The 26,182-nt window shown below is 40.2% G+C and overlaps 1 protein-coding gene across 1 annotated transcript in view; it reads right to left on the reverse strand.

Annotated features, from left to right (window-relative positions):
* The window catches only part of MID1 (midline 1), a 276,740-nt gene that overhangs the window by 101,990 nt on the left and 148,568 nt on the right, over positions 1–26,182 (reverse strand). The window contains exon 3 of the mRNA XM_089673900.1: positions 20,282–20,377. Within this exon, the coding sequence (XP_089530026.1) occupies positions 20,282–20,377 (96 nt within the window). The remainder of the gene's footprint in view (positions 1–20,281; positions 20,378–26,182) is intronic.

Raw genomic sequence — 26,182 nt, forward strand, 5'->3', positions numbered from 1 at the left:
AGGATGGCTTGGTGAAGGGCAGCAAAGAAGCCACTTCTCTCCAGGAAAAACATCAGGGACAGACTGATATTCTGTAAAAAGGTACTGGGATTGGACTGCTGAGGACTGGGGTAAAGTAATTTTCTCTGATGAATCCCCTTTTCAGATTGTTCGGGGAATCCGGAAAAAACCTTGTCCGGAGAACAAAATGTCCTGTGCCATGCAAACAGTAAAGCACCCTGAGACCATTCATGTGCGGGGTTGCTTTACCAGCATGATGTAACACCTTGCAGTAAGGCACAAATTATAACTAAGTGGCTTGGGGAACAAAACATCGAAATTTTGGGCCTCTTCATGGCCAGGAAACTCCCCGGACCTTAATCCCAGTGACATCGTATGTACTCTCCAGCGCCTCAGGATATGCACAGCCAAAAGGGAAGCCAAGGGAACCAGGACAGCGACAACCAAAGGAAATGCTTCAGGGGTGCAGCCCTCCTCAGACGGGGAGATCAGCCACTAGATAGAGAAAAAACAGGTGGCGCACACACCTAGTGCATTATCCAAGGTTTATTGAAAGGATTGAAAAATAAAAACACACTCACAGATGAAGCATGTATCTAAAAAGAATTTGCATAATGACGATGGCCACAACAGCAAGCAAGGTGTTCCAACTGTCAGTGTGGTCAAATGGCTGACGTGTTTCGAGGACGAATCCCTTTCCTCAGAGCTACTGACCAGCCTCTGATGCAGATGTGTAATAGATGGACGATGGGAGCCTTGCTGGTGATGCCGTTGTGACTTCGTCTGTGAGTATGTTTTTATTTTTCACTCCTTTCAATAAACCTTGGATAATGCACTAGGTGTGTGCGCCACCTGTTTTTTCTCTACTTAATACCATTGACAGCTTATGGTCAATCCTCAAAGGCGGGTGAACAAAAAAAACCCCCACAAATTCAAATGACAAACTCCTAGCGTTGATTATATGCAAGAATAGACTACCATCAGTCAGGATGTGGCCCAGATGTTGATTGACAGCATGTCAGGTCTTGAAAAAGAAGGGTCAATACTGCAAATATTGACTCTTTACATAAACTTAATGTAATTGTCAATAAAAGAATTTGACACTTATGAAAACACTTGTCATTATACTTCAGTATACCATAGTAACATCTGACAAACAGATCTAAAAACACTGAAGCAGCAAACCTTGTAAAAATTCATATCTTTGTCTCAAAACCTTTGGCCAGGGCTGTACATTCAACCTAAAAGTTGCCACAGATCGTTCAGTTGTAAAAGGCATGTTTTACATAAAGCTACAGTAGGAATGTGAATTAAAATGGGATGAAGAAAAGACTTTGATGAATTCCCCTCATTGTCCTCAAGGACAATAACAAGTTTCCTGGTTCCCAGCATAGTGTTCAATCCAGATCACAACACCTGTGCTTTCCTGCAAGTATGGGATCAGCTGGTGCGTAGTTTGACAGTTAATGCCTGGTAGATTTGGCAAGAAAAACAAGCGGGAGACAATGCACCTCTTTTGAGCTCTACACATAAAAGTCACATCCAAGCTTAATGAAGAGCCAAACAAGCTCGAGTCACATGAAATAGCACGTAAAATGTACTGAGGGAAATTATAGTAATTGACTGTCACCATGGCTGCTACACAACCTTCATAAACAGATACTTGAAGCATCGAATACAAATGTTAAAAACACATTTTCACAAAAGTGATGAAGTAGTTATATCTGTTGTGATATGGGGAGTGTTTAGCTCAGTGGTAGATGCATTTTTAAGCGAGTTCATGCCAGACAGGAACCTTAAAGGACCTGGTAGCCCACATTTAATAAATGCAAAACTAAAAGTCCTTTTAACACAAGGTTTCCCACGCAGGGGGTTTCAGTTTCACTCAAAAATAATACACAATGAAAAATGCCCAGCCACCTGTCTCTCTGGTTATCAGTACCTCTGCTCGGTTTTGGGTCTCCGAGACCACTGGCTATTCAGCCGCTCTCAGCCTAGGTGACAGCTCCTTGCTATTCAGGCCCCACATGGCCTCTTGACAGAGATTTTCCTATACCTCAGCTTGCTTCCTCCAGAGACTCATTGATTCCCTCCAGCTCCTTGGATTCACTTGCCTCTGCAGCTTCCTCCGACTCCCATGCCCTCTCCTGGTCTCCCAGACTTTCATAGCTGGCCAGACTTTCCCAGTCCTTGGGCCCAGAATCCCCCTCACAAGGGCTGAAGTCTCCACCAGGAGTTCCCAGCTCTCCTGGCAGGGCGGGCGGGCGGGCGGGCGGGCACGCACGCACGCACGCACGCACGCACGCACACACACACACACACACACACACACACACACACACACACACACACACACACACACACACACACTTACCAAATCCTAGGAAAGATTAAAACATAGCTTTCTCTGCTCACAAAACATTTGCTAAAGCTTCTCAAACTGACGGTTTGAGAGTCCTGTGCCCTTTTCATACCCACTTCCACAGTGACAGAGCCTTGCTCTGCCACACTGTGATATCACTTGCCCACTTGCCATGGAGGTGGACAGGCACAACTGCCACGAGCATGCAACCTTTTAGTTGAAGAATTGCAACATTTGCTAAAAGTATACAGTATGTCCAAATCCACTATCTTGAACCCCTGGTTCACACATTTCCTTTCTTTTGGAATTGACATGGGCTTGCTGGGTGTTTAGGTCTGGTTTAACTGTGGGCCTTTTACCCACCCTTTTCACCCATATGTTTGCCCTTCCCTCTCTCTTTTCTTCATTCCCCTCCCTCCACTGAAATTCATTGGTCTAACAGAAAGGATCTGGACTGCTCGGCCAATAAATTATATTTGGTTTCTCTCTGTACTGGTAATTCTAAAAAGGATCACCCTAGATTGTCTGCTTTGGACTCTATACCCAGTTAGTCAAAATTGTATGCTTATGTTGTGAAAAAAAACACATACTGTTACTATTTTGCATTTTAATGCATCTCTAAAGGCTCTATTTTCTTGAAATAAAAAACCTACTCTGTGAGCCTCCTCTTCTGGGGTCCCCCCGCCGGCATGCTTCCTCTTCTGTGACTGCCCCCATAGCAAGCGCACCAGAATCTCCAAAATTGGTCCAAAGCTTTATTCAGCAATCACATCATAATCACAGAAGCAAAGTTTTGGTGTCTCGCAGGACCCCTACATCAAAGGTGCCCCAAAAGCACCTTTCCATCAGCACTGGGGTCACATTAGTTGAGTGAGGGAGAGAGAGAAACTGAAGGGGAAGAGAAACATTGGAATACAAGTCAGTACCAGTGTGTAAAGGTGTATTTGCTTTGGAAGAGTAAGTCACACCTAATGTTGGGTGTCCTACGAGTGTGGAAGCTGCCTTATATAAAACTATTCATTTTTTTACGTTTTAGAATGGGGTGCCTTGAGGTGCAGATATTTAAAAGCTGCCTTGACCAAAAAAAATTGAGAAATACTGTTGACAATTTTCTAGCTAGAGAAATTTGCAGTTCTATAAATCATATATAGCTGCCTACTGAATCTCTATTGAATTTGGAAACATTCATTTTAAGACGTAAATCCCAGATTTTAGTTTGGATAAACTTGGGAATAAATAATAAGTTTTAATCTCCGTCAGGAGAGATTTATTCTTCTCCCTGTGAAAGCAAGACAAGAAATGGGGGGAGCAGTTGTCACCTGGACAGAAAGATATAGACAGCAATAATGCCCTGACACACAGAGTGTTCTAATACTTTCCCATTTTACTAAAACACTTGTTTTATGGCAGCCTGTGTCTCACAGAAGAGAATTCCCATGGCTTCCCCAGCAGGGGCCCAAATCACAATAAAAACTTGACACTAGTGCAGGTCAAAGATTTTCTTGCCAAATTATTGGCCGATTAAAAAAAAAAAAAAAAAACGGCCGATATACGGTACATTAGTGGGGAAAAATGTCAGCCGTTTTTCTTAATTTTAAGAGATTTTGAAAATTGGCCAAGCTGGAAAATCCTGGGACGATGTGTTAGATCGGCCGATTTTTGTGGTAATTTATTGTCAAATCAGCCGTTCTTCTGGCCGATTTGACAATAAATTGACTAAGAAGAAAAATAAGTAAACAGGAGAAATAGATTTTGCAGGAGTAGAAGAAATAGAATATCAAGAAGAAGAATAGAAGAAAAGAGGAGAAGATGACAGATTTTGCAGAAGAAGACAGAGAAGAAAAAAAGTTGCAACATTGTATCTATTTCTATGCATTTCGGATACAGATGTTTCTATTCAAGTCCAAATAGATACAATGTTGTTTCTCTTCTTCTTCTTCTGCATAATCCATTTCTTCTGTCAAATATAATAGCGGGTCTCTATGCATGGACACCGCTATTATATTAATTGATGGCCGTAGACTGGACCAAAACCAGCCGACGTTTTTTTTAATTCGTGGCAACATCAGCTGTCTTAACGCCTGATTTACGATTTAAAAAAAAACAAAAACGGCCGATATACCCCACATCTATGGCCTGCATAGGTCCTGTCTCTTCCATACTCCGTCCAAAACTAAACAAAACATTTTGCTGGAGCTGGGTTTTAAAAATAGGTAAATATAGCAATAATCCAAGCAGGAGTATTTGCTAGATGCAAGCTTTCATAAAATATACTTCCCAATCCTAGAAAAAAATTTTTTATGATGTCCCCTAGAAAATTAAGAAAATAAAATACACGGTTTTGGGCAATGCAGACAGTTATTTTGTCAGTCACTTTAATAAATAGATCTTAGGCACATTTCACTTTGCATATACAGCATGCTGCCTTGCACAAAGAATGAAAACTTCACCCTTTTTCTGCCAATTAATCATAGCTATCTGCTCCAAACAAACACAAGTGATGGCTACTATAGAAGTACGAAAAAACTAACTCAAACCAGGACAACAACAGCAGCGATTGGTGTAATCATGTTTTCGATTTCCCTTTTATTCCTTATCAAAGAAGCCTGAATGTAAAGCAGGATTTCAGGAAATTGTTACAAAATGGACTATGTCCTTGGGGTAGCCTCATGTCAGAACAAACCGGCGTGTTTATTTCTGTAACATAAAACTGAGCAGGACTTGCTCTGCTCCACTATAAAGACATCAAAGAGGAATCTTGAACTATTGCGACTTGATAATAACAATGTATTCAGAGCACATTTTACTCACACAACAAAGAGTGTCAGTTCCACACAGGCCTTGAATCAGAAACATATACTTGTAAAAATAAATTAGTGGGTCTCTGAACCTTAACTATAAGTAACACTGACTTATGACTTCCATATTTGTCTTCCAAAACCTCAGCATGGCATTGTTTTTTGCAGCCTTCACTTTGCCAAGAGTATTTCAATCTGAATAAGCTCTTTGCTGTCTATGTTTTGTCTATGATGAAAAGAAAAAGGAACACAAATTGTATCATTTTCTAGAATAAAGTGTGGACTTTGCAACCTTTATCACTAAACCACACAGAAGACATTAAGGCTTGTTTCACACTCCTGTGACTTAAGATCTGACTTGTGATCCCCAAAGTTGCAGGACTTGTGAAATGTCATGTATCTCTATGAGAGCCGTTTTAATTGACACTACTGAAGTCGCGACTTCAGAAAAGGTTCCTGCACTACTTAATCTGAATCTGAATTAGAAACGACTTCCGTGCCAGAGAGAGTGTAAAAGTTGTATCAAAAGCAGACTCCAACGTTGCACTGAAAATCGCACAAGTTTCGAGTCGGATAGTATGAACTGAGCCCTAAGCTCAACAAAGGAGTGACTGAGTTTATCCACCAATGAACTGATCTCTCACTGACTACACTAGAGGTCATATTTGCTTGTTCTTGTTTTCTTGCTATGTTTGCACTTTCAGGTCCATGACAATGCTTTTCTAGTTTGACCATGGCATACTGTATATGGTGAAGGCATTACTTGAACGTCTTCCGAATGTTGGACAAAAAAAATGATGTACATTTTTTAATGCATTAGCTTATATAACATTTTGTACACTACACCAATGGGCTACATTTTTATAAAGGTATTGAAAACTTCTACCTGTTCCTATTCTGGAGCGAATACAAACATTGCTTTTTATTGGGCTGTTTAAAGCCCAAATCCAGCCTGGCACCCACAGCCCCACCACTGAGGATGTTTCCATGGCAGATTTGGCTCACAAGAAGTGGAATGACTGAATTTAGACCATGGATGACTGAATTTAGACTATGTATAGTGGGGCAAAAAAGTATTTAGTCAGCCACCAATTGTGCAAGTTCTCCCACTTAAAAAGATGAGAGAGACCTGTAATTGGCATCATAGGTAGACCTCAACTATGAGAGACAAAATGAGAAACAAAATCCAGATAATCACATTGGCTGATTTGGAAAGAATTTATTTGCAAATTATGGTGGAAAATAGGTATTTGGTCACCTACAAACAAGCAAGATTTCTGGCTCTCACAGACCTGTACATTCTTCTTTAAGAGGCTCCTCTGTCCTGCACTCATTACCTGTATCAATGGCACCTGTTTGAACTTGTTATCAGTATAAAAGACACCTGTCCACAACCTCAAACAGTCACACTCCAAACTCCACTATTGTGAAGATTAAAGAGCTGTCGAAGGACACCAGAAACAAAATTGTAGACCTGCACCAGGCTGGGAAGACTGAATCTGCAATAGGCAAGCAGCTTGGTGTGAACAAATCAACTGTGGGAGGAATAATTAGAAAATGGAAGACATACAAGACCACTGATAATCTCCCTCGATCTGGGGCTCCACGCAAGATCTCACCCCATGGGGTCAAAATGATCACAAGAACTGTGAGCAAAAATCCCAGGACCACACGGGGGGACCTAGTGAATGACCTGCACAGAGCTGGGACAAACATAACAAAGGCTACCATCAGTAACACACTACGCCGCCAGGGACTCAGATCCTGCAGTGCCAGACGTGTCCCCCTGCTTAAGCCAGTACATGTCCGGGCCCGTCTGAAGTTTGCTAGAGAGCATTTGGATGATCCAGAAGAGGATTGGGAGAATGTCATATGGTCAGATGAAACCAAAATAGAACTGTTTGGTAGAAACACAACTCGTCGTGTTTGGAGGAGAGAGAATTCTGAGTTGCATCCAGAGAACACCATACCTACTGTGAAGCATGGGGGTGGCAACATCATGCTTTGGGGCGGTTTCTCCAGGACGAATTTTTTTGCCCCACTGTATACCCCTTTACAGTCTGAATCTACTGCTAACTAGTCCTTGAAAACAAAATCTACTAACGCTCTCAGGGATGAAGAGTTAAGAAAGAATATTCAGGATGGAGTTGGTGCAGCCATAACACACTGCTAAGTAACATGAAACTATTCATGTCAACTAGAGAGTATAAATTAGCTTACTAGTAAAGTGCAGTTAACTTGACCTTGGAGAGGAGTTTGTATCCTTTAACCAGGCTGTATACAAGAACACAATGATTATGGCTATAAAATATCGACAGGTTGATTGTACCCAAGTTGATCAGTGCCCATAAATAGATTGAATCTCAGGACGATCTGGCTGAGATTCGATACATCTATGGCCAGCTTTAGTATTGGAAGGGGTTGGGGTTACTAAACATAAAAAGTCAAGACCATTTATACAGTCTGGGCATAGAATCCAGATTTAAGAAGAAAGCAAACATGCAAAAACAAATATGTACTATGCAATATGGAATTTTGTGCAATAGGTTTGATAATAATATATTTAAAAAGCCAAACGGTTATCTAGGCTACATTGAACTTTACTCAATGAGATGTTAACAGCAAAATTGCAAGGCACAATGCCAAATTCTATAAGGTCTAGGAACTATGGGTCACCTTGAACTATGATATAGGTCATTCGTCACTTATATTACACATAATCGCTGAAAATTCTCCCCAGCCAAATCTCATGCCCTATATCTATCCTCTCTCCATGTTACCCACTTATATCTGGACCCCTTTAAGTTCTACCTTTTCTATTCCTGCTAACATTTTTGCACTATACACCATTACCATCAATGTCTAAGTTTTTTATAATATGTAAAGTTCACATGATTGCATGGCCCATATATTCTCTTTACAAATGCCTACTTATGCAACCTCTGTACTTTTAATAAAGAAGACTACAAAAATGACAAACCCCATGCAGTTATTAATGATATTTCACCTACAACAAATTCCCCTTTGTTCTGCTGGTTTGGCTGAAACATAATTTAATTCATTGCTCTGGTGTAACTCAATCATCATACAGTATATGTGTGCATGTGATGACTCCAAGGCATGTTTGATCAAATTTAATCCATTTTGGCAAGTGAATATTACCATAAGAGGACAATTAAAGAGGAGGTCAAGAGGTGTTTATATACTTTTACGGTGGAGGTTACCTTATTAGGGACTAAACACTTGAAAGCACCAAATGAAAACATGCAAAAATCTTAGAGTTCTGAATCAAATATACTCTTAAAAGACACAGACTAAAATCACATATTTTATTCCATAGGTCGATCCAATTTGTGGTATATTTATTTTTTCATAGACTGTTAGGTCTAAATCCAACGAGCTAATAAAGAGGACCATTTCTGGTGACCTGGAACGGTATCATTGAGAAACTACTTAATAGGAGTCTTGGGTGGCAGACTTGGGAATTCCGGTAGGTCCAGAGTGCTGGTGGCTCTGGATCCTTATTTCTGGGAAAAATGCCAAGAAGCCAAACAAAGCCATAATTTAAGTATTCTATAATGGGCCATTAAAATATTTAACGCATATTTCTCATGTATTTTTGGCTGCTGCCCAATATACCATGTTAGAACGAAAAACATTCTTCCAAAAAAAAACCTGTGGCACAAAAAGTCCAACCCTGGCCACACATAACCAATTCATAATGGCTTTTGCTACACTTCTTAAAAAAACTTTTGTAAACTATTTTGGAATTAAAGAACTGAATCATTAAATATAAGTTCATCTATAATGAAATACCAGTGCCAGAAAATAGGGAGCCAAACCCTAATGCTCCCATTGCTGCCAACATTACTGTTAACCAAATTTTAAATGACTGATCTTAGTAGTGTTTTAACGCAAATGGTGCTAATAAATTTGCAGTAGGCCCTAGTAATTTGTTATGTATGGTACTGGTTATTTTTCATAGTTAATGATATATTTCAAATTCCAAACCTGCCCAGAATCGTTGTTTTTCATCCAGGCATAGCTGTAGTTCTCCAGGCCACCCTGCTACTTAAAACAACCGTAGTGCCCATAGTCTGGTATTGTAAAACCGTTATTTGCAAACCATGTGCTTATACAAGCCTGCTGTTTTGTGTACCACCTACTGTATATCACTTTCTATTTCCTAGAGTGATATGAATAATTTTACAGCAAAGAATCAAGTGACCAGAGGCTTCAAATCTCACAGAAGCACGTGTGGAATTTTGGTGGAATCTAGTACAAATCGGATTACATAAAAATCAGTTTACAACTCTTCAGACTTGCAGTTGCAATATACCAGCTACTAAATAACACTAGAAGATCACTGATTGGTTTTTGATTATAATTGGTCTTTAAAGGTCATTAAAGTGAACCTGTGACTAGGCTGTGGACATTAAAGTGTATACATATTCTTAACAAGAAGTAAATAAGCTTTGAAACAAGTCTTCACTGACCTCTTAAGCTGCAGGCACAGTGAACAATTTATCCAAACATTTCACAGCAGAAGCAGTGAGATCATTCATATTGTTCTCTCTGCAGCTTAGTTCATTCTGTTCCCCTACCCTAGAGTTTAAAAGGCTGCTCAATCAATAGTGAGAGGGGAACCAAGTGAAGGCAAAAGCAGCGGAGAGAAGGACTTGGATAACTTCCTGACTTCTGCTGCAATCTCTGAAGATTAATTGCTCCACTTTACCTGAAGTTCCAGAATCAGAGCTGGTTTAACAGATCATTAGTTTTTGGTAAGAATATGCAAAATACTTGAATGTATTTACAGAATATGGGAAGTACTTCTTCAGTAATCATTAAATTATTTCCCGAGTCTGCAGGTTTAACTACCTGGGATCTATGTTAGGATATGTTACACCATGCCAGCTTGTATACAGCCATATACAGTAACTCAGTATTGCAAATAGGGAACAAAATATTGTATTACTTTACAAATCTTTAGGCTGGTTTAACAGTCCCTGTATATATAATACAACTGCATATACAACAGTTTGGTTGCAGTTGCCTTTTACATCTTAAGTGTATGCTTTTTTTAAGCCAAACTCTATTAGTATCAAAGAGTACTTCACAAAACATTTCAGTTTGTTCCATAAATCACATATATTAGGGACAAAAGATATGTCAGGCCAAGCCTGTAGCAGATCCAACAGAGATGTGCATGTAGGAACGCAAATAGTAATAATACATAGTTTAGTTTTTTATTTATTAGATACTTATATAAAGCCATCGGTTTACATATATTGTATAGTCAACATTTTTTTTAAATCAGCACAAGGGACAGTACTTACTGTCAATGTGAAGTGTCCGTTGTGCTGAAGGCTACTGCATTACTACACACTGTGACAGACACTCATCAAGAGTGTTTACTATGCCCACCATTCCTCCCCTCTTTCATTCACAGAAGCCGTACTATAGCTTCCACGAATGAAAGCTATGAATGCAGGAGGTGAACTTTCATTCATTCATCCATCCCTTGTGCTGATATTTTTTAAATTGTTCACTAAGGCTTTATAGTAAAATTAAATATTGAAATATGATTCCTCTGGTGTAAATTTAGCTGCAATACTACCAGGACTGCAGAGGGTACAGCCATGTTTGTACTCTAGAAGGTATACGTAGCTAAAAGCCTCCTTACAAATGGTACGTCTCTAACTGTCATTCACTCATACAATATGTAGGGGGGAATTCTAAAAGTGGTGCAACATGAGCCAAATTCAAGTACAAGTTCTGGACAGGTACATGAATTTGTAGCATTCTTCACCACTTTTAGAGACACTTTTGCCAAATCTGCCTGCGCCAGTCTTTAATGAGTTCCAGTGTCTCAGTCTTGGTATGTACTCTTCTACATGTTGCAATTTAACTAATGTGAACAATGATGTTGTAAGACCCATACCTGCTCGATAAAACCAATCTTCAGCATGTTATAAAAGGAAGTATAGGAACACACATGATTTTTGGGGGGATTTTTACTTTAAACCCAATGAAACATACAGTAAAGCTGGCTATATGACTGATTTTTTGGTTCAGCCTACAGAGAAAAAAAAAAATCACACAGAGCAGATGATAAATCTGCAGTGTCGCCTACTGTAATCTAAAGGCTTTTCAGAATGCCTGACCAGAGGCTGCATCTAACTGCATGGTGGAATTTTCCACTAAAAATTTCAAAGAATGTCAACGGGAGGGAATCCCAAGTGAATGTAGGCCTATGCACCAGGAACTAGCCCAAATTTTTTCAGTGTATTGCCAGCCTAAAGTGGTTGTAAAGGCTGAAGATGTTTTATTTTAATGCATTCTCTGCTTTAAGGTAAAAAACTTTTTATGGTAAGCTCCCCCACCAGCCCTCCAAATACTCACCTGAGCCCGATCTGGATCCAGCACTGCGCCCAAGAACAATGGCACTGCACTCTCTCTCCCTCCTCAGTGGGCTCAGTGAGAGCAGAGGGAACCATTGACTCCTGCTGCTGTCAATCAAATCCAGTGATGAAGAAGTGTGTGGGGGGGGCTGAATAGACACACACAGTGTGGCTCGGGACTGAGGCTGCACGTGTGCCACCATAGGAACCAGCTTGCTATAGTGGCACATGGAGAATAAGAGGCAACCAGCAGTGACAGCAGGCAGACCCTGGAGGATTGGGGCAACTCTGTGCAAAACCATTGCACAGAGCAGGTAAGTATAACATGTTTTTTCTTCTTTTTTTTTTTTTAAAGAACCTTTACAATCACTTTAAGCAAAATTGTTCACTGGCTGTGTCTGCTGTTTTTGTCAGAGGTATCCACTGAATGTGGCTCATGAGCCAAAAAGGGTTTGAGTCTACTGCTTTAGACTACAGATATATATCACATAACTTATGATGTGAATATATCAGAGTTGAATGAATGTATCAATGTTTTGTCACGAACCTGGCAATTTAACATATAAAAAAATAAGGCATAAGCAGACATTATCTTTGGTAAAATCTGCAAAATGATCAGCAGATCAAGTGATGCAGCTGCATTTATACGTAAATCCAGACTAATTCTATAAAAGTTGACAATGGTCCTATCCATTCTACCTCCAAGGTCTTTCCATTGGTACTTTAATATGATTACCAATAGGGAGGCTTGATAGACCAATAGGGAGGCTTGATAGACAAGAACTGGTAGGGGCTTTTCAGGAAAATTGACAGTTGCTTGTAACTTCAGTTGCCTATGCGTCTGCATTTACTTTGCTCGAATAAACCTCTGCTTGTGTATTTGTTCATTTAGAGTACAGTTTATATTCTCCAGGTCTGAGACAGTTTTGCTTAAAGATGCAAACAGACTTCCAACTGAACACACCTGTTTTGACAGGTTCCTGAATACGATTTTGCAGAGATGACTCAAAAATCAAGTCTATTTCCAAACAGCTCTGCAATACAACCGCTCTACATCCACACAAAGGAAGTTGGGCTGTGAAATAAAAATAAGCTTTTGTTTCTAATCACATCATGGCTTCCTATTAAATTGTCAGCACTTCCACATATGTCAGGTAACACAAGCACTCTGAGCCTACACTTTGATCAAGTTCTGTCAAACTTCTAATTAGACAGTATCTGTCAAATTTTCTAAGGATGCAAAAGAAAAAAAAAGAAAAATCGGCTACTTCAAAGCGGTGCCTCTAAACACATTACAGTAGAGGAAAAGTGATTTTCTCAGATTTTCATGTTCAGTTTCTATTCCTGTGATAGTTTATCGGGAAAGTAAAAGCAGATGTATAAGAAGCCAAGTGCCTAGTACGCGTAAGAAGTCTAAACGTCCAGAATAAAAATCATTAAAGAGCAGAGCTGATGAAAGTAATCCCAAGGAGGAACCAATTTCCGCAACTAGCAACATGTATACTTTGTATATTAAATTTAAGAAACATGCTTGGGAACTTGATTATGTTGAAAAGTTTTAAATCTGTGCAATTACAATGAACCGGAAAGCTTTGACATGCCACAAAACATTCCATTCAGCAAATTCAACTCTCAATCTGTGTACTAAAATGGAATGTACTGTGATGCAAGCAAATATTTACACTGGGCTTTGTTGGATCGGATATTCTACAGTTGTGTCCAAAATTATTCAACCCCCAATGCTGTAAAGGGGTTTAGGGACTATAGTGTACATTTGGAATTGTATTCAGAATCAAATCCTACAAGGACGTTGTAACTACCCAAATGCAACTAAAATGACATCAATTGTTTATGTAATACAGTAGTAAATGGTTCTTATGTGGTTTCTTCATTGCCACAATTATTCAACCCCTTAAAGACTACCACTCTGAAGAACAGAGGTTCATACAGGTGCTTTCCATCAGGTATTGAAAACACCTGTGGATGTCACCGAGCAGCAATCAAGCATAATAAGCACCAATTAGGCAGCTTTAAAATGACTGTGATACTCAGCTCCTTCTAGACATTTACTGGTGTGGTTACAAACATGGTGAAGGCAAGAGAATGGTCCAGGAAGACAAGAGAAGAGGTGATTTCTCTTCACAGGAAGGGCAATGGCTATAAGAAGATTGCAAAGATGTTAAACATACCAAGAGACACCTTAGGAAGCATCATTCGCAAATTCAAGGCAAAGGGCACTGTTGAAACGCTACCTGGTCGTGGCAGAAAGAAGATGCTGACTTCAACTGCTGTGCGCTACCTGAAGCGTAGAGTGGAGAGAAGTCCCCGTGTGACTGCTGAGGAACTGAGAAAAGATTTGTCAGATGTGGGTACAGAAGTTTCAGCCCAGACAATAAGACGCACACTGCGTAATGAAGGCCTCCGTGCCAGAACTCCCAGGCGTACCCCCTTGCTGTCTCCAAAGAATAAGAAGAGTCGACTGCAGTATGCCAAAAGCCATGTGGACAAACCACAAAAGTTGTGGGATAGTGTTCTGTGGACTGATGAAACAAAATTAGAACTGTTTGGGCCCATGGATCAACGCTATGTTTGGAGGAGGAAGAACAAGGCCTATGATGAAAAGAACACCTTGCCTACTGTGAAGCATGGTGGAGGGTCAATCATGCTTTGGGGCTGTTTTGCTTCTGCAGGTACAGGGAAGCTTCAGCGTGTGCAAGGTACCATGAATTCTCTTCAGTACCAGGAGATATTGGATGGAAACGTGATGCAGTCCGTCACACACCTGAGGCTTGGGAGACGTTGGACCTTTCAACAGGACAATGATCCCAAGCATACCTCCAAGTCCACTAGAGCATGGTTGCAGAGGAAAGGCTGGAACATTTTGGAGTGGCCATCGCAGTCACCAGACTTAAATCCGATTGAGAACCTCTGGTGGGACTTAAAGAAAGCAGTTGCAGTGCGCAAGCCTAAGAATGTGACTGAACTGGAGGCCTTTGCCCATGAAGAATGGGCGAAGATACCCGTAGATCGCTGCAAGACACTTGTGTCAAGCTATGCTTCACGTTTAAAAGCTGTTATAACTGTAAAAGGATGCTGTACTAAGTACTAAGATTGAATGTCACTTGGGGGTTGAATAAAACTGATAATGCTGTGAGCACAGAAAAGACATTTGTGGTTATTTCATTATAACTGTTATGTTATATTTGTCTGACCTACAAGTGCCTCTTTAATGTAAATGTAAGCAAGATGACTGAATGATCAAAAGCAATGTCAAACTGGCCAAAACACTCAATTTCAGTGGGGGTTGAATAATTTTGGACACAACTGTAATTTTAAAATGTTTAAATATTACTTTTTTAAAAACAGTTGTTAGCCCTCTTCTAAATCCTATATTTGGCGGGTTGATGCAATAGTTTGATAAATGTAAGGTGCACATATGTGCTTATTGTGAAGTTTGGATATGGATGCAATTATAGGAATGTGTTGGAATATACATGCTTGCCTACATAGATGTGCAAAATGAGCACACGCATGCAGATCTAATTTTCCACATATATGTAGGCAAGCATGTATATTCCAACATATTCCTATCCAGTCCTGCGCTTAATGATAGCTCTCTTGTTCTGGGTTGTTTACTGCTCAAGCTGTGTCTGCCTGTAGGAGGAGTTCCCTTACTCCTCCCCTCGCTAAGAGTACAAATGCGGCACATCAAGATGGCGTCCTTACGACCTGATGAGGGAGCACGCATGTTCCGAACGCACGCCACACGCCAACCCCTATCATGTGATTGGAAGTGACGTCTCAACTGAGGGAATCCCAGAACTAGGAAGACGTGCTGGAAGCCACCAGCAGCAGCACCAGATGCCGGTAACCACCATGCATCCAAAGGCTTCACACCCCTTCACTACAGGGGATGCTTCTTAATTTACAAGCGCAAACCTACTTATTCTTTGTGAGTGGACTGTATTACTACACTTTTTATCCATTAAAAGCTTTCATACTGCACTTAGAGGGCGCCGCCTCTTGCTTCCAGAAAACAAATACTCCTGTGAAAAACATATACAAATGATAAACTAAAAAGTCCATAAACAATCCCCTCAGTGATGTATTTCGCTTCCGTGAATATCTTCTTCTTTAGTAATATTCAGTGATCCTCCCACCATATCAGGTGAAAAATATGCGCTCATCTGAGTGTGCTCAACTCCTCAGTCACAGTGACATATCTTCTTATCTCCTCTCGCCTTCCACTCACTCTGACATCAGGCCAAAATTGATCTCATGCACTTTATTGTATCCCCCACTAAAATAACACAGATATAAAAGCATAAAATGTGTATCCACATCCAGCTTACCGCTCCGCTAGCAAGATAGTGGGGGTGCAGTAACAGTACTGGCACCTCCTTCCTAAACACGTTGCGCCCCCTCTCAGGGCTTCTTCAGTAGATGGAGAGTCATTCTAACACAACCTCTTTATAGCCACATTCCCCCAACTTGTGTCAAATTGGTCATGGAGACACAGGAAGTGAGTCATCATCCCTGGGCAGAAGTGCCAATACTGGCCTCTTCTCCATCCATGGACTGCACACACACACACACACAAGTACACCGACGGCCATCTTAAGTGAGGGTGACAGGAGATTCCCACCAAACTCTGGCAGAAAACACTATCTCCCTTCCTCCACACAAGACCACACGTCTACACATTAGCCCCACATCTACCCAGGCTACCTCCCCAAAATCCTGATACATAAAAACATAACTGATAAATAATATGCATATATCTGGGCTGTATCATTACAGTACCCAACTTAAATACTTCAAAATGCACATTCATACAAGAATATATACCGACTAAAACACTCAACTATTACTAATAAAACAATTTAAATCAATATGAAGACCCCTAGGTGACAGAACCTTGGTTTCAAAAATCCAAAGGATTCCCACGGACTCAAAAACCGTATAAAATTACCTCCTCTCCAATGTTTACTGATTTTTTTCATCCCCCAGAATTTTAATCCTGTGGGGTCTTTCCCATGGACTACTCTAAAATGTTTAGAGACACTATTGTTCCTTCTTACCTTTCTTAATATTATTAATATATTCCCTAATCCTCACATGTAAAGGTCTAGAGGTAAGCCCAACATACTGAAGTGAACAAGGGCACTCCATCATATACACCACCCCTTCAGTGGTACACGTGATGAAGTCCTTCAGTTTATAAAAGGAACCTGTGGCTGTTGCCTTAAATTCACTAATTATTTTTTTATTAACTTTAGATGTTCTACATGCTAGGAATCTCCTACATGCGTAAAAACCTTTAAAATCTAAAAATCCTTTACATACATTATTAGAAGGAGGGTCTATTACACTCGGGCCAATTAAATTCCTCAAACTAGTGGCCTTTTTATAACCAAATTTGGGATGTTCCGGTAATACCCCTTTTAACACCCTAACATTCCGTAAAATATCCCAGTACTTACTTATAATATTCTCCACCTTTTATGACTGTGCATTATAATCTAAAACAATCCTATACAAATCCATTTATTTTTTATCCCTCAAACTCCCTTCCTGGTCCTCAATAAGTGTTACTCTTTCTAAATTCCTGACTTATTCCATTCTATCATAACCTTTCTGTACAAACCTTTTTTTCAAAAATCTCTGCTTGCTGCAAAAAAATCCTCCTCGGTGCAATTTCTCAGCAACCGAACAAACTGCCCTTTGGGGATATTAAGAAGCCAGGGTTTATAATGGCAGCTATCAACGGCTATATACCCATTCCTATCCATTGGCTTACAGTAATTCTTGGTATAAATACCTCCTTCCCTCCTCAAAATCATCAAATCAAGAACAGTAATACTATTACTGTATTTCCATGATAAAAAAATATTCTTATCATTGAAGTCTAACTTTTCCATAAATGCCCACAGACTACTCTCATCTCCCACCCATATCAAGAACAGATCATCAATAAACCTTTTGTAACAGACCAACTGATGTGGTCGTTCACTGAAATCCACTTGTTCCTCCCAGTGTGCTAGAAACAAGTTCGCCACACTGAGAGCAAACCAGGCTCCCATAGCTACTTCGGTGGTCTGTAAGAAGTATTAATTATCATACCAAAAATGGTTATGACTTAGACCAAATCGTAAACGCTCAATCCAAAACCTCTGATATTGCTTCCTAAGGGTAGACCTGTCAAGGGCCCATTTCACCGACTTGATAGCATCGGTATGTTTGATAATTGTATATAACGAACTAACATCCACAGTTACTAAATAACATGGTTTATCTATTTTAACTTTGTCCAAAATCTGTGATAGAGGTTTAGTATCTTTCAAAAATGCCTCCGTCTTAGTAACTAATGGTTGCAAAAAAATGTCAATGTATTGCCCTTACCTAGAATCCAACCCATTATCTATTGGCCTCCCTGGAGGAGTCTCCATATTCTCATGTAATTTGGGTAGGAAATATATTACAGGAGTTCTGCACATTGAAGGATTGAGGTATTGGGCTTCTTTTTTGCTTAATATATTCTAACTCCTTTTCTTATCACTTTACAAAGCTCTTCTCTGTACTATATAACCGGATTCTTGTTTAGTAACTTGTATGTATCCCTATCTTTTAATATCCTATTCATTTGGCATGAGGACAATACCCCCCTCCCCCCCCCCCATCCGCTGGTCTGATCACTACATCTTTTTTCGCCTCTAAAGCTCTTATCCCCTGTTGTACTCGGTTTTTTTTTTTACTTTTTTAATGTCCAGAATGTCCAAATCCTTCATTACCATATTTTTAAACACTTCTATATGTTTATTATCAAAAACAGATGGATTAAAAGTGGATCTATTTCTCAACTTAGTGCACTTTCCCTCCTCACCATCAGTATATCTGCTGATAGGGTTGGAGAGAAAATATTGATATTGAGGGACCTAATGTATTTATGAACACCGATACAGGTATCAAATTTGTTAACATTTTTTACCGGAGAGAACTTAAGACCCCTATCCAAAACTTTGATTTCTTCCACAGATAAAGAGACCCCACTGATATTGTAAATCCCTTCCACTACTGGTGTTTTCTTTTTTTGGATTCTCTTTCCTGCTCTCTTCCCCCTTCTTCTCCATCTCCCGCTCCAAATCTGTTTCCAGTGTATCCCCCTGGTGGACCCCCCACCCTAGGTTCCTTTGTGGACCTAAAAAAAATCCCTCTGATCCCCTTCATATCCCCCTGGGGGCGTAAACCTATTCTGTACTGGGACCTCATATTGATCGTGATTATCCCTCCTATATGACTGCTGATATCCACATTGGTTAAAACCATTCCTAGGGGGTCCATTTCCTTCGTATCCATAATTGAACGGGGGTTGATGTGTTCTCCCATTTAGAGGGAATCTCCAATCCTGGAATCGATATCCTCCTCTCCTATTCCGATTTCACTGGGAAACTCTCACTCCCATACCTATATGGTGTTGATGATTCAACTGACCCCCCCTCCTTTTCTCTTCTAGTTCATTCTCCTTTTGGGGTGTGCAGTCCATGAGTGGAGAAGAGGCCAGTATTGGCACTTCCGCCCAAAGATGATGACTCACTTCCTGTGTCTCCATGACCAATTGAACACAAGTTGGGGGAATATGTGGCTATAAAAAGGTTGTGTTATAATGGCTCTCCACCTAATGAGGAAGCCCTGAGAGGGGGCGCAATTTGTCTAGGAAGGAGGAGCCAGTACTGTGTTACCACGCTGCCACTATCCTGCTAGCGGAGCGGTGAGCTAGATGTGGATACACATTTTATGCTTTTCATGCTTTTATATCTGTAAGTGTTATTTTAGTGGGGGATACAATCAAGTGTTATACAGAGAGCACTATGTTTCAGTCTTTCTGTTGCGTGAGATACATTTTGGCCTGATGTCAGAGTGAGTGGGAGGTGAGAGGAGATAAGAAGATATGTCACTGCGACTGAGCAGTTGAGCATACCCAGATGAGCATATTTTCTTTTCTTGAGGTGAGCAAGTTTTTCACCTGGTGTGGTAGAGGATCACTGAATATTATTAAAGAAGAAGATATTCACGGAAGTGATACTCCTTGCTGAGGGGATTGTTCATGAACTTTTTAGTTTATCACTTGTATGTTTTTCACAGGAGTATTTATGTTTTCTAACAATTATTAATTTAGAGAGTTGAGCTGCACTAGTAATTTGTGAATATATTTAGATACTGAGGTGGAATCCACCGTTTTTGTGTTCAGCAAGCAACAAAGAGGTATTTAATAGTATTTTGGATTTAGGTGGGGAGTGTGATTGCGCTGATTGATCACAGTTGGTTATATTAAGGTACTTATACTAGCTATATGTAAAAAAAAAAAAAAATTTAAGGTATGCATATCTGCAGTAAACAGTGGTCTTTTAAACCTGCCTAGACTCCAGCACTAAAGTACTTTGGAATGGATACTTCCTTTGAAAACAGAATGCAAACCCATGAGTGCTCACCAACCAAGATAAATATAACACTCAGTAAACCTCCTTCCTAAACAATTACTGTTGTCGTATTACCCGTTCACAAGGGTTCGCTTTCATGAATCAACAAGCAAAATCCCCTTTTGTTTCCAAAGATCTAAACAATTCTTCAAAAAACAAGACTTCAGTAATCCAGGGTGTAGATCATCTTACTACAGATGACACGACAGTGCAAAACTAAAGTGATTAGAGATTCGTACTCACCTCGACATGTTGGCAGGTCTGAATAAGCTTGGCTAGCAGCATTTCCATTTCGGTGTTTCTTTTGATGAGGCTGGTGAGGTTGCTTTCCAAGCTTTGCTGCAGAAGACAGAAGCACAACAGAGAAACTGTTGACATGTTGGAATAAAGACATAATACATCAAGCGAGTATGCACCAAAAAAATATATCTTTAGAATATGGAGATAGGAAATGAGACCAGACAATAATTGCACAATGTCATGGCTTTGAGGGAAAGTTCACATCTGGAGAGAAAAGACCATTATAAACTAATAAATTCAGTATTATTGGTGAAGTTGTTAAAGGCTCCATTTATACCCAGGCAGTTATACGTTTCCTGTATCATAATTCAATATTACATGTAACATTATCAACAAATTAAAGAGATTTCTTACATAAAGGAGAACTCACAAGATGTTTCCAATTGTTTAACAACATTCTACAATCAATCACCTCCCCTTTGTCAATAGCATCCTACACAAAATGGTAAAAAACAATACAGTTCTAAAATGTAAAAAATATACAGAATATGTGAGAATTGACTACGTATGGTCAACTTTAGATTAGTGCCTGTTCTAAGCAGCCTTAAAGAAAAATAAGAATCCAAATCCCCCAACGCACTCCTCTCTTTAATGGACCATTATATTTAAAAGATACAGGTAGAGCCTAGTAGCCGACTCAGTCTACTGTTTCAAATACAAAATGGATACTCTAAAGCTAGCCATACACTTTTAGTTTTTTTTCTTGTCTAGCTTGCAGGTTTATTAAAAGAAATTTCAGCAGATTCTATCATCCATGCTGAATTGTGTAGATGGACAAATATCCCATTGTGGGCTATTGTATTTTGACAGGCAGGCACCCACGGTTGTCTGAGTACCCGAACAATGGCTGTATCTTACTGAAGTCACTGTTCAGCCAATAGTTTTCCACCCGGCATCTTTTTGTCCGGATGAGTTTTTTTCAGCCATGCAGTTTATCCTAAACCACCAGTCCGTCATGTAACATTTCCAACATCCTGTTGACTAGGGAGTTTTGCATGTTTCTCCTTCTTGTACACATTCTAGCTTCTCCTGCATATTCTGTCATATAAATGAAATGATAAATCCAACGGAGTTATAAGTGCCCCCTCCCCCCCCCCCCCCCACACACACACACACACACACACACACACACACGCGCACACACTAATCGCAGAATGTGTGCAGACCCAAGGACTCAGTCTCTAAAATTTCACCTCTAGCCAACAAAAGTCCCAGGGAGATTCAAGAAAAAGTGTAAGCAGCCTAGCTTTTATGGAATAATTTTGTTTTTGGTGGAATACCCTTCAAAGTATTTACAGGTGCATCTCAATAAATTAGAGTATCATCAAAAAGTTAATTTATTTTAGTAATTCAATTAAAAAAGTGAAACTCATTTTATATAGATGAGTGATATATTTCAAGCATTTTTTTCTTTTAATTTTGATGATTATGGCTTACAGCTAGTGAAAACCCAAAATTCAGTATCTCAGAAAATTAGAATATTGTGAAAAAGTTCAATATTGTTGACTCATGGTGTCCCACTTTAATTAGCTAATTAACTCAAAACACCTGTAAAGGTTTCTTAAGCCTTTAAATGGTCTCTCAGTCTGGTTCAGTAGGTTACACAATTATGGAGAAACCTGCTGACTTTACAGTTCTCCAGAAAAAAAGTCAATGACACCCTGCACAAAGAGGGTAAGTCACAAAAGGTCATTGATAAAGAAGCTGGAAATGTGGATAATAATGGAAAGTTGAGTGGAAGGAAAAAGTGTGGTAGCAAAAGGTGCACAAGCAACAGGGATGACCGCAGCCTTGAGAGGATTGTGAAGCAATGGTCATTCAAGAATTTTGGGGGAGATTCAAAAGTAATGGACTACAGCTGGTGTCAGTGCTTCAAGAGCCACCACACTCACCATCTGCTGGTGTTGGTCCACTTGTGTTTTAAAGTCCAAAGTCAGCGCAGCCCCCTACTAGGAAATTCTAGAGCACTTCATGCTTCCCTCTGCAGACGAGCTTTATGGAGATGCTGGTTTCATTTTCCAGCAGGACTTAGCACCTGCCCACACTGCCATAGGTACCAATATATGCTTTAATGATCATGATATCACTGTGCTTGATTGGCCAGCAAACTCATCTGACCTAAACCCCATAGAGAATCTGTGGAGTATTGTCAAGAGGAAAATGAGAGACACCAGACCCAACAATGCAGACGAGCTGTCGCTATCAAAGCAACCTGGGCTTCCATAACACCTCAGCAGTGCCACAGGCTGATCGCCTCTATTCCACGCCGCATTGATACAGTAATTCATGCAAACGGAACCCCGACCAAGTATTGAGTGCATACTATACTGTACATGGACATATCTTTCAGTAAGCCAACATTTCTGTATGGTTGTGCTAGAAGGGGAATAATATTTTAAAAACTTTTCGCGCTGCTACTAGAAAAGATGGGACTATTGGGACAGCAGCACACACCTGGCTATACCACTAGCAAAAAAACAACAAACAGAAAATTGATGTTGCGCTAATCACAATAATGCCACAGACATTCCAAAACAAATAATGAGATGAGAAGACAATAGATAATACACCATAACATAATCAGTAAATGGAAGGAATATAAGAGTGAAGGGAAAGGTGAAATAATAAAAGGTCCAAAATGCAGACCAAAAGGTGTAACAGACAATAAATAGTGACCGTGGGCAAAACGCACGGAAATGATCAGGGAAAAATAAAATATTAACTAAATCACAGTAATAGTGGGACATATGAGTCCATCATAACATAAATGAAAAATCGTGAATACAACTAATGAGAAAGGGCTCGTTCACACTTGGCTGTTTTACCAACGCTTGCCAAACGCCCCTATAGCGTTTGGCAAGCGTTGGTCCGGCGTTTGCAGAGCGTTTAACGCTCGGCAAACGCCGCATGCCCAGTTTAGCGGAGGTCGCTAGGCATTTGCCGAGCATTTATAACACCCCACAAACGCCTATAATGCAGTTTGAGTGGTGTTACCGCTCCGAAAACGCGTCACAACCGCACCGCAAACGCCGGGCGTTTGCGGAGCGGCACCATAGACGAGAATAGGAGGCTTCAAAGCCTCCTGACTCGACCAGAGGCGTCCGTTTTGCCGCGACGCAACGTGACATGATGCAAACGCTCCTGTTAGAACAGCACCATGTGCTGTAATGTGCAGAATTGGCAGAAGCGTTTGGGAAGTGGTAAAAACGCTTCCCAAACGCCTCTCTGCCGGCTGCACACAACGCTAGTGTGAACATAGCCAAAGTGGAGCAAAATGTGAAAAATACAAAATTAAGTGCTTAAATATTAATAGTGGACAAACCACTTATCAGAGAAGAATGACAATAACAACGCACAGTGAGGCCAAAAAATGTGACCATGAGAATAAAGAATCATAAGACAATGTGCATCAAAAGGCCATGTGACATAAAACGACTAATAAGTGACCATATAAATACCATACATAAATGTGGCAAACATATATACAGTGGGGATCGAAAGTTTGGGCACCCCAGCTAAAAATTTGTATTAACGTGCATAAAGAAGCCAAGGAAAGATGGAAAAATCTCCAAAAGGCATCAAATTACAGATTAGACATTCTTATAATATGTCAACAAAAGTTAGATTTTATTTCCATCATTTACACTTTCAAAATAACAGAAAACAAAAAAATGGTGTCTGCAAAAGTTTGGGCACCCTGCAGAATTTATAGCATGCACTGCCCCCTTTGCCAAGCTGAGACCTGCCAGTGTCATGGATTGTTCTCAATCATCGTCTGGGAAGACCAGGTGATGTCAATCTGAAAGGTTTTAAATGCCCAGACTCATCTGACCTTGCCCCAACAATCAGCACCATGGGTTCTTCTAAGCAGCTGTCTAGAAAACTGAAACTGAAAATAGTTGACGCTCACAAAGCTGGAGAAGGCTATAAGAAGATAGCAAAGCGTTTTCAGATGTCAATATCCTCTGTTCGGAATGTAATTAAGAAATGGCAGTCATCAGGAACAGTGGAAGTTAAAGCAAGATCTGGAAGACCAAGAAAAATATCAGACAGAACAGCTCGCAGGATTGTGAGAAAAACAATTCAAAACACGCGTTTGACTGAACGATCCCTCCAGAAAGATCTGGCAGACACTGGAGTTGTGGTACACTATCCCACTATAAAGAGATACTTGTACAAATATGGTCTTCATGGAAAAGTCATCAGAAGAAAACCTTCTATGTCCTCACCACAAAAATCATCGTTTGAACTTTGCAAATGAACATATAGACAAGCCTGATGCATTTTGGAAACAAGTTCTGTGGACCGATGAGGTTAAAATTGAACTTTTTGGCTGGAATGAGCAAAGGTACGTTTGGAAAAGAAGGGGCACAGAATTTAATGAAAAGAACCTCTGTCCAACTGTGAAGCATGGGGTTGGATCAATCATGCTTTGGGGTTGTGTTGCAGCCAGTGGCACAGGGAACATCTCACGAGTAGAAGGAAAAATGGATTCAATAAAATTTCAGCAAATTTTGGATGGTAACTTGATGCCATCTGTGAAAAAGCTGAAGATAAAGAGAGGATGGCTTCTACAAATGGATAATGATCCTAAACACACCTCGAAATCCATGGGGGATTACATCAAGAGGCGTAAACTGAAGGTTTTGCCATGGCCTTCACAATCTCCTGACCTCAACATTATTGAAAATCTATGGATAGACCTTAAAAGAGCAGTGCGTGACAGACAGCCCAGAAATCTTAAAGAACTTGAAGACTTTTGTAAGGAAGAATGGGCAAAGATACCTCAAACAAGAATTGAAAGACTCTTGGCTGGCTACAAAAAGCGTTTACAAGCTGTGATACTTGCCAAAGGGGGCAGTACAAGATATTAACTCTGCAGGGTGCCCAAACTTTTGCAGACGACATTTTTTTGTTTTCTGTTATTTTGAAAGTGTAAATGATGGAAATAAAATCTAACTTTTGTTGACATATTATAAGAATGTCTAATCTGTAATTTGATGCCTTTTGGAGATCTTTCCATCTTTTCTTGGCTTCTTTATGCACATTAATACAAATTTTTAGCTGGGGTGCCCAAACTTTCGATCCCCACTGTAGAGTGCAACTAATATAAAACAGAAAATGGTAATACAAACGCACAGTGAAACCAAATGAATGTATTACTGTGCAGCGTAAAATACAATAACACAATGAAAAAATAAATAAGTGACTAAAAAAAAAATCATAAATGCGACAAAGTCCATGTGCAAAAACGTCCAAAAAAATGCATCCAAAAATAAAACCCAACAACGTGAATAAGTAAATGATTGGTACGTGTCGGAAATGACATCACCACATTCCGCTCTCCGACCTACGCGTTACATCATTTGACCCTGATGAAGTCATGTGACAGTGATGTAACGCGTAGGTCGAAGAGCGGAATGTGGTGACGTAATTTCCGACACGAGCGGCCGCAGTCATATTGGTACACCCAGTACACCCATATCAACATGTGATTGATTCCTTGTTTGATCTGTTCCCATGTAAGTGCGCATTTGTCTTTACAATAAATTTGATTCATTTACAATATTACACTATGGAAGCACTTTTTCTTATCTCTCTGGGAGTGCTGTGAGCTGGCTTTTTCTGGTCCAAACGGACCCCTGACCAGGGGCGGACTGACCATTTGGAAACTAGGGCACTGCCCGAGGGCCCGGGGTCAGTAGGGGGCCCCATGAGATGCCCCTGGTACCTTTTTCATAGGCTTTTTTGAGTTTGGGCAAGGACACAGGGGCCCCATGATCCCCTATTGCCCGGGGGCCCCATGAGTTGTCAGTTAGCCCCTGCCCCTGGCAAGAGTTCTGT

This window comes from Staurois parvus, unplaced genomic scaffold (assembly GCF_062004578.1).
Source record: "Staurois parvus isolate SC_StPar_1 unplaced genomic scaffold, SC_StPar_1.0 ptg000145l, whole genome shotgun sequence".
Taxonomy (NCBI): domain Eukaryota; kingdom Metazoa; phylum Chordata; class Amphibia; order Anura; family Ranidae; genus Staurois; species Staurois parvus.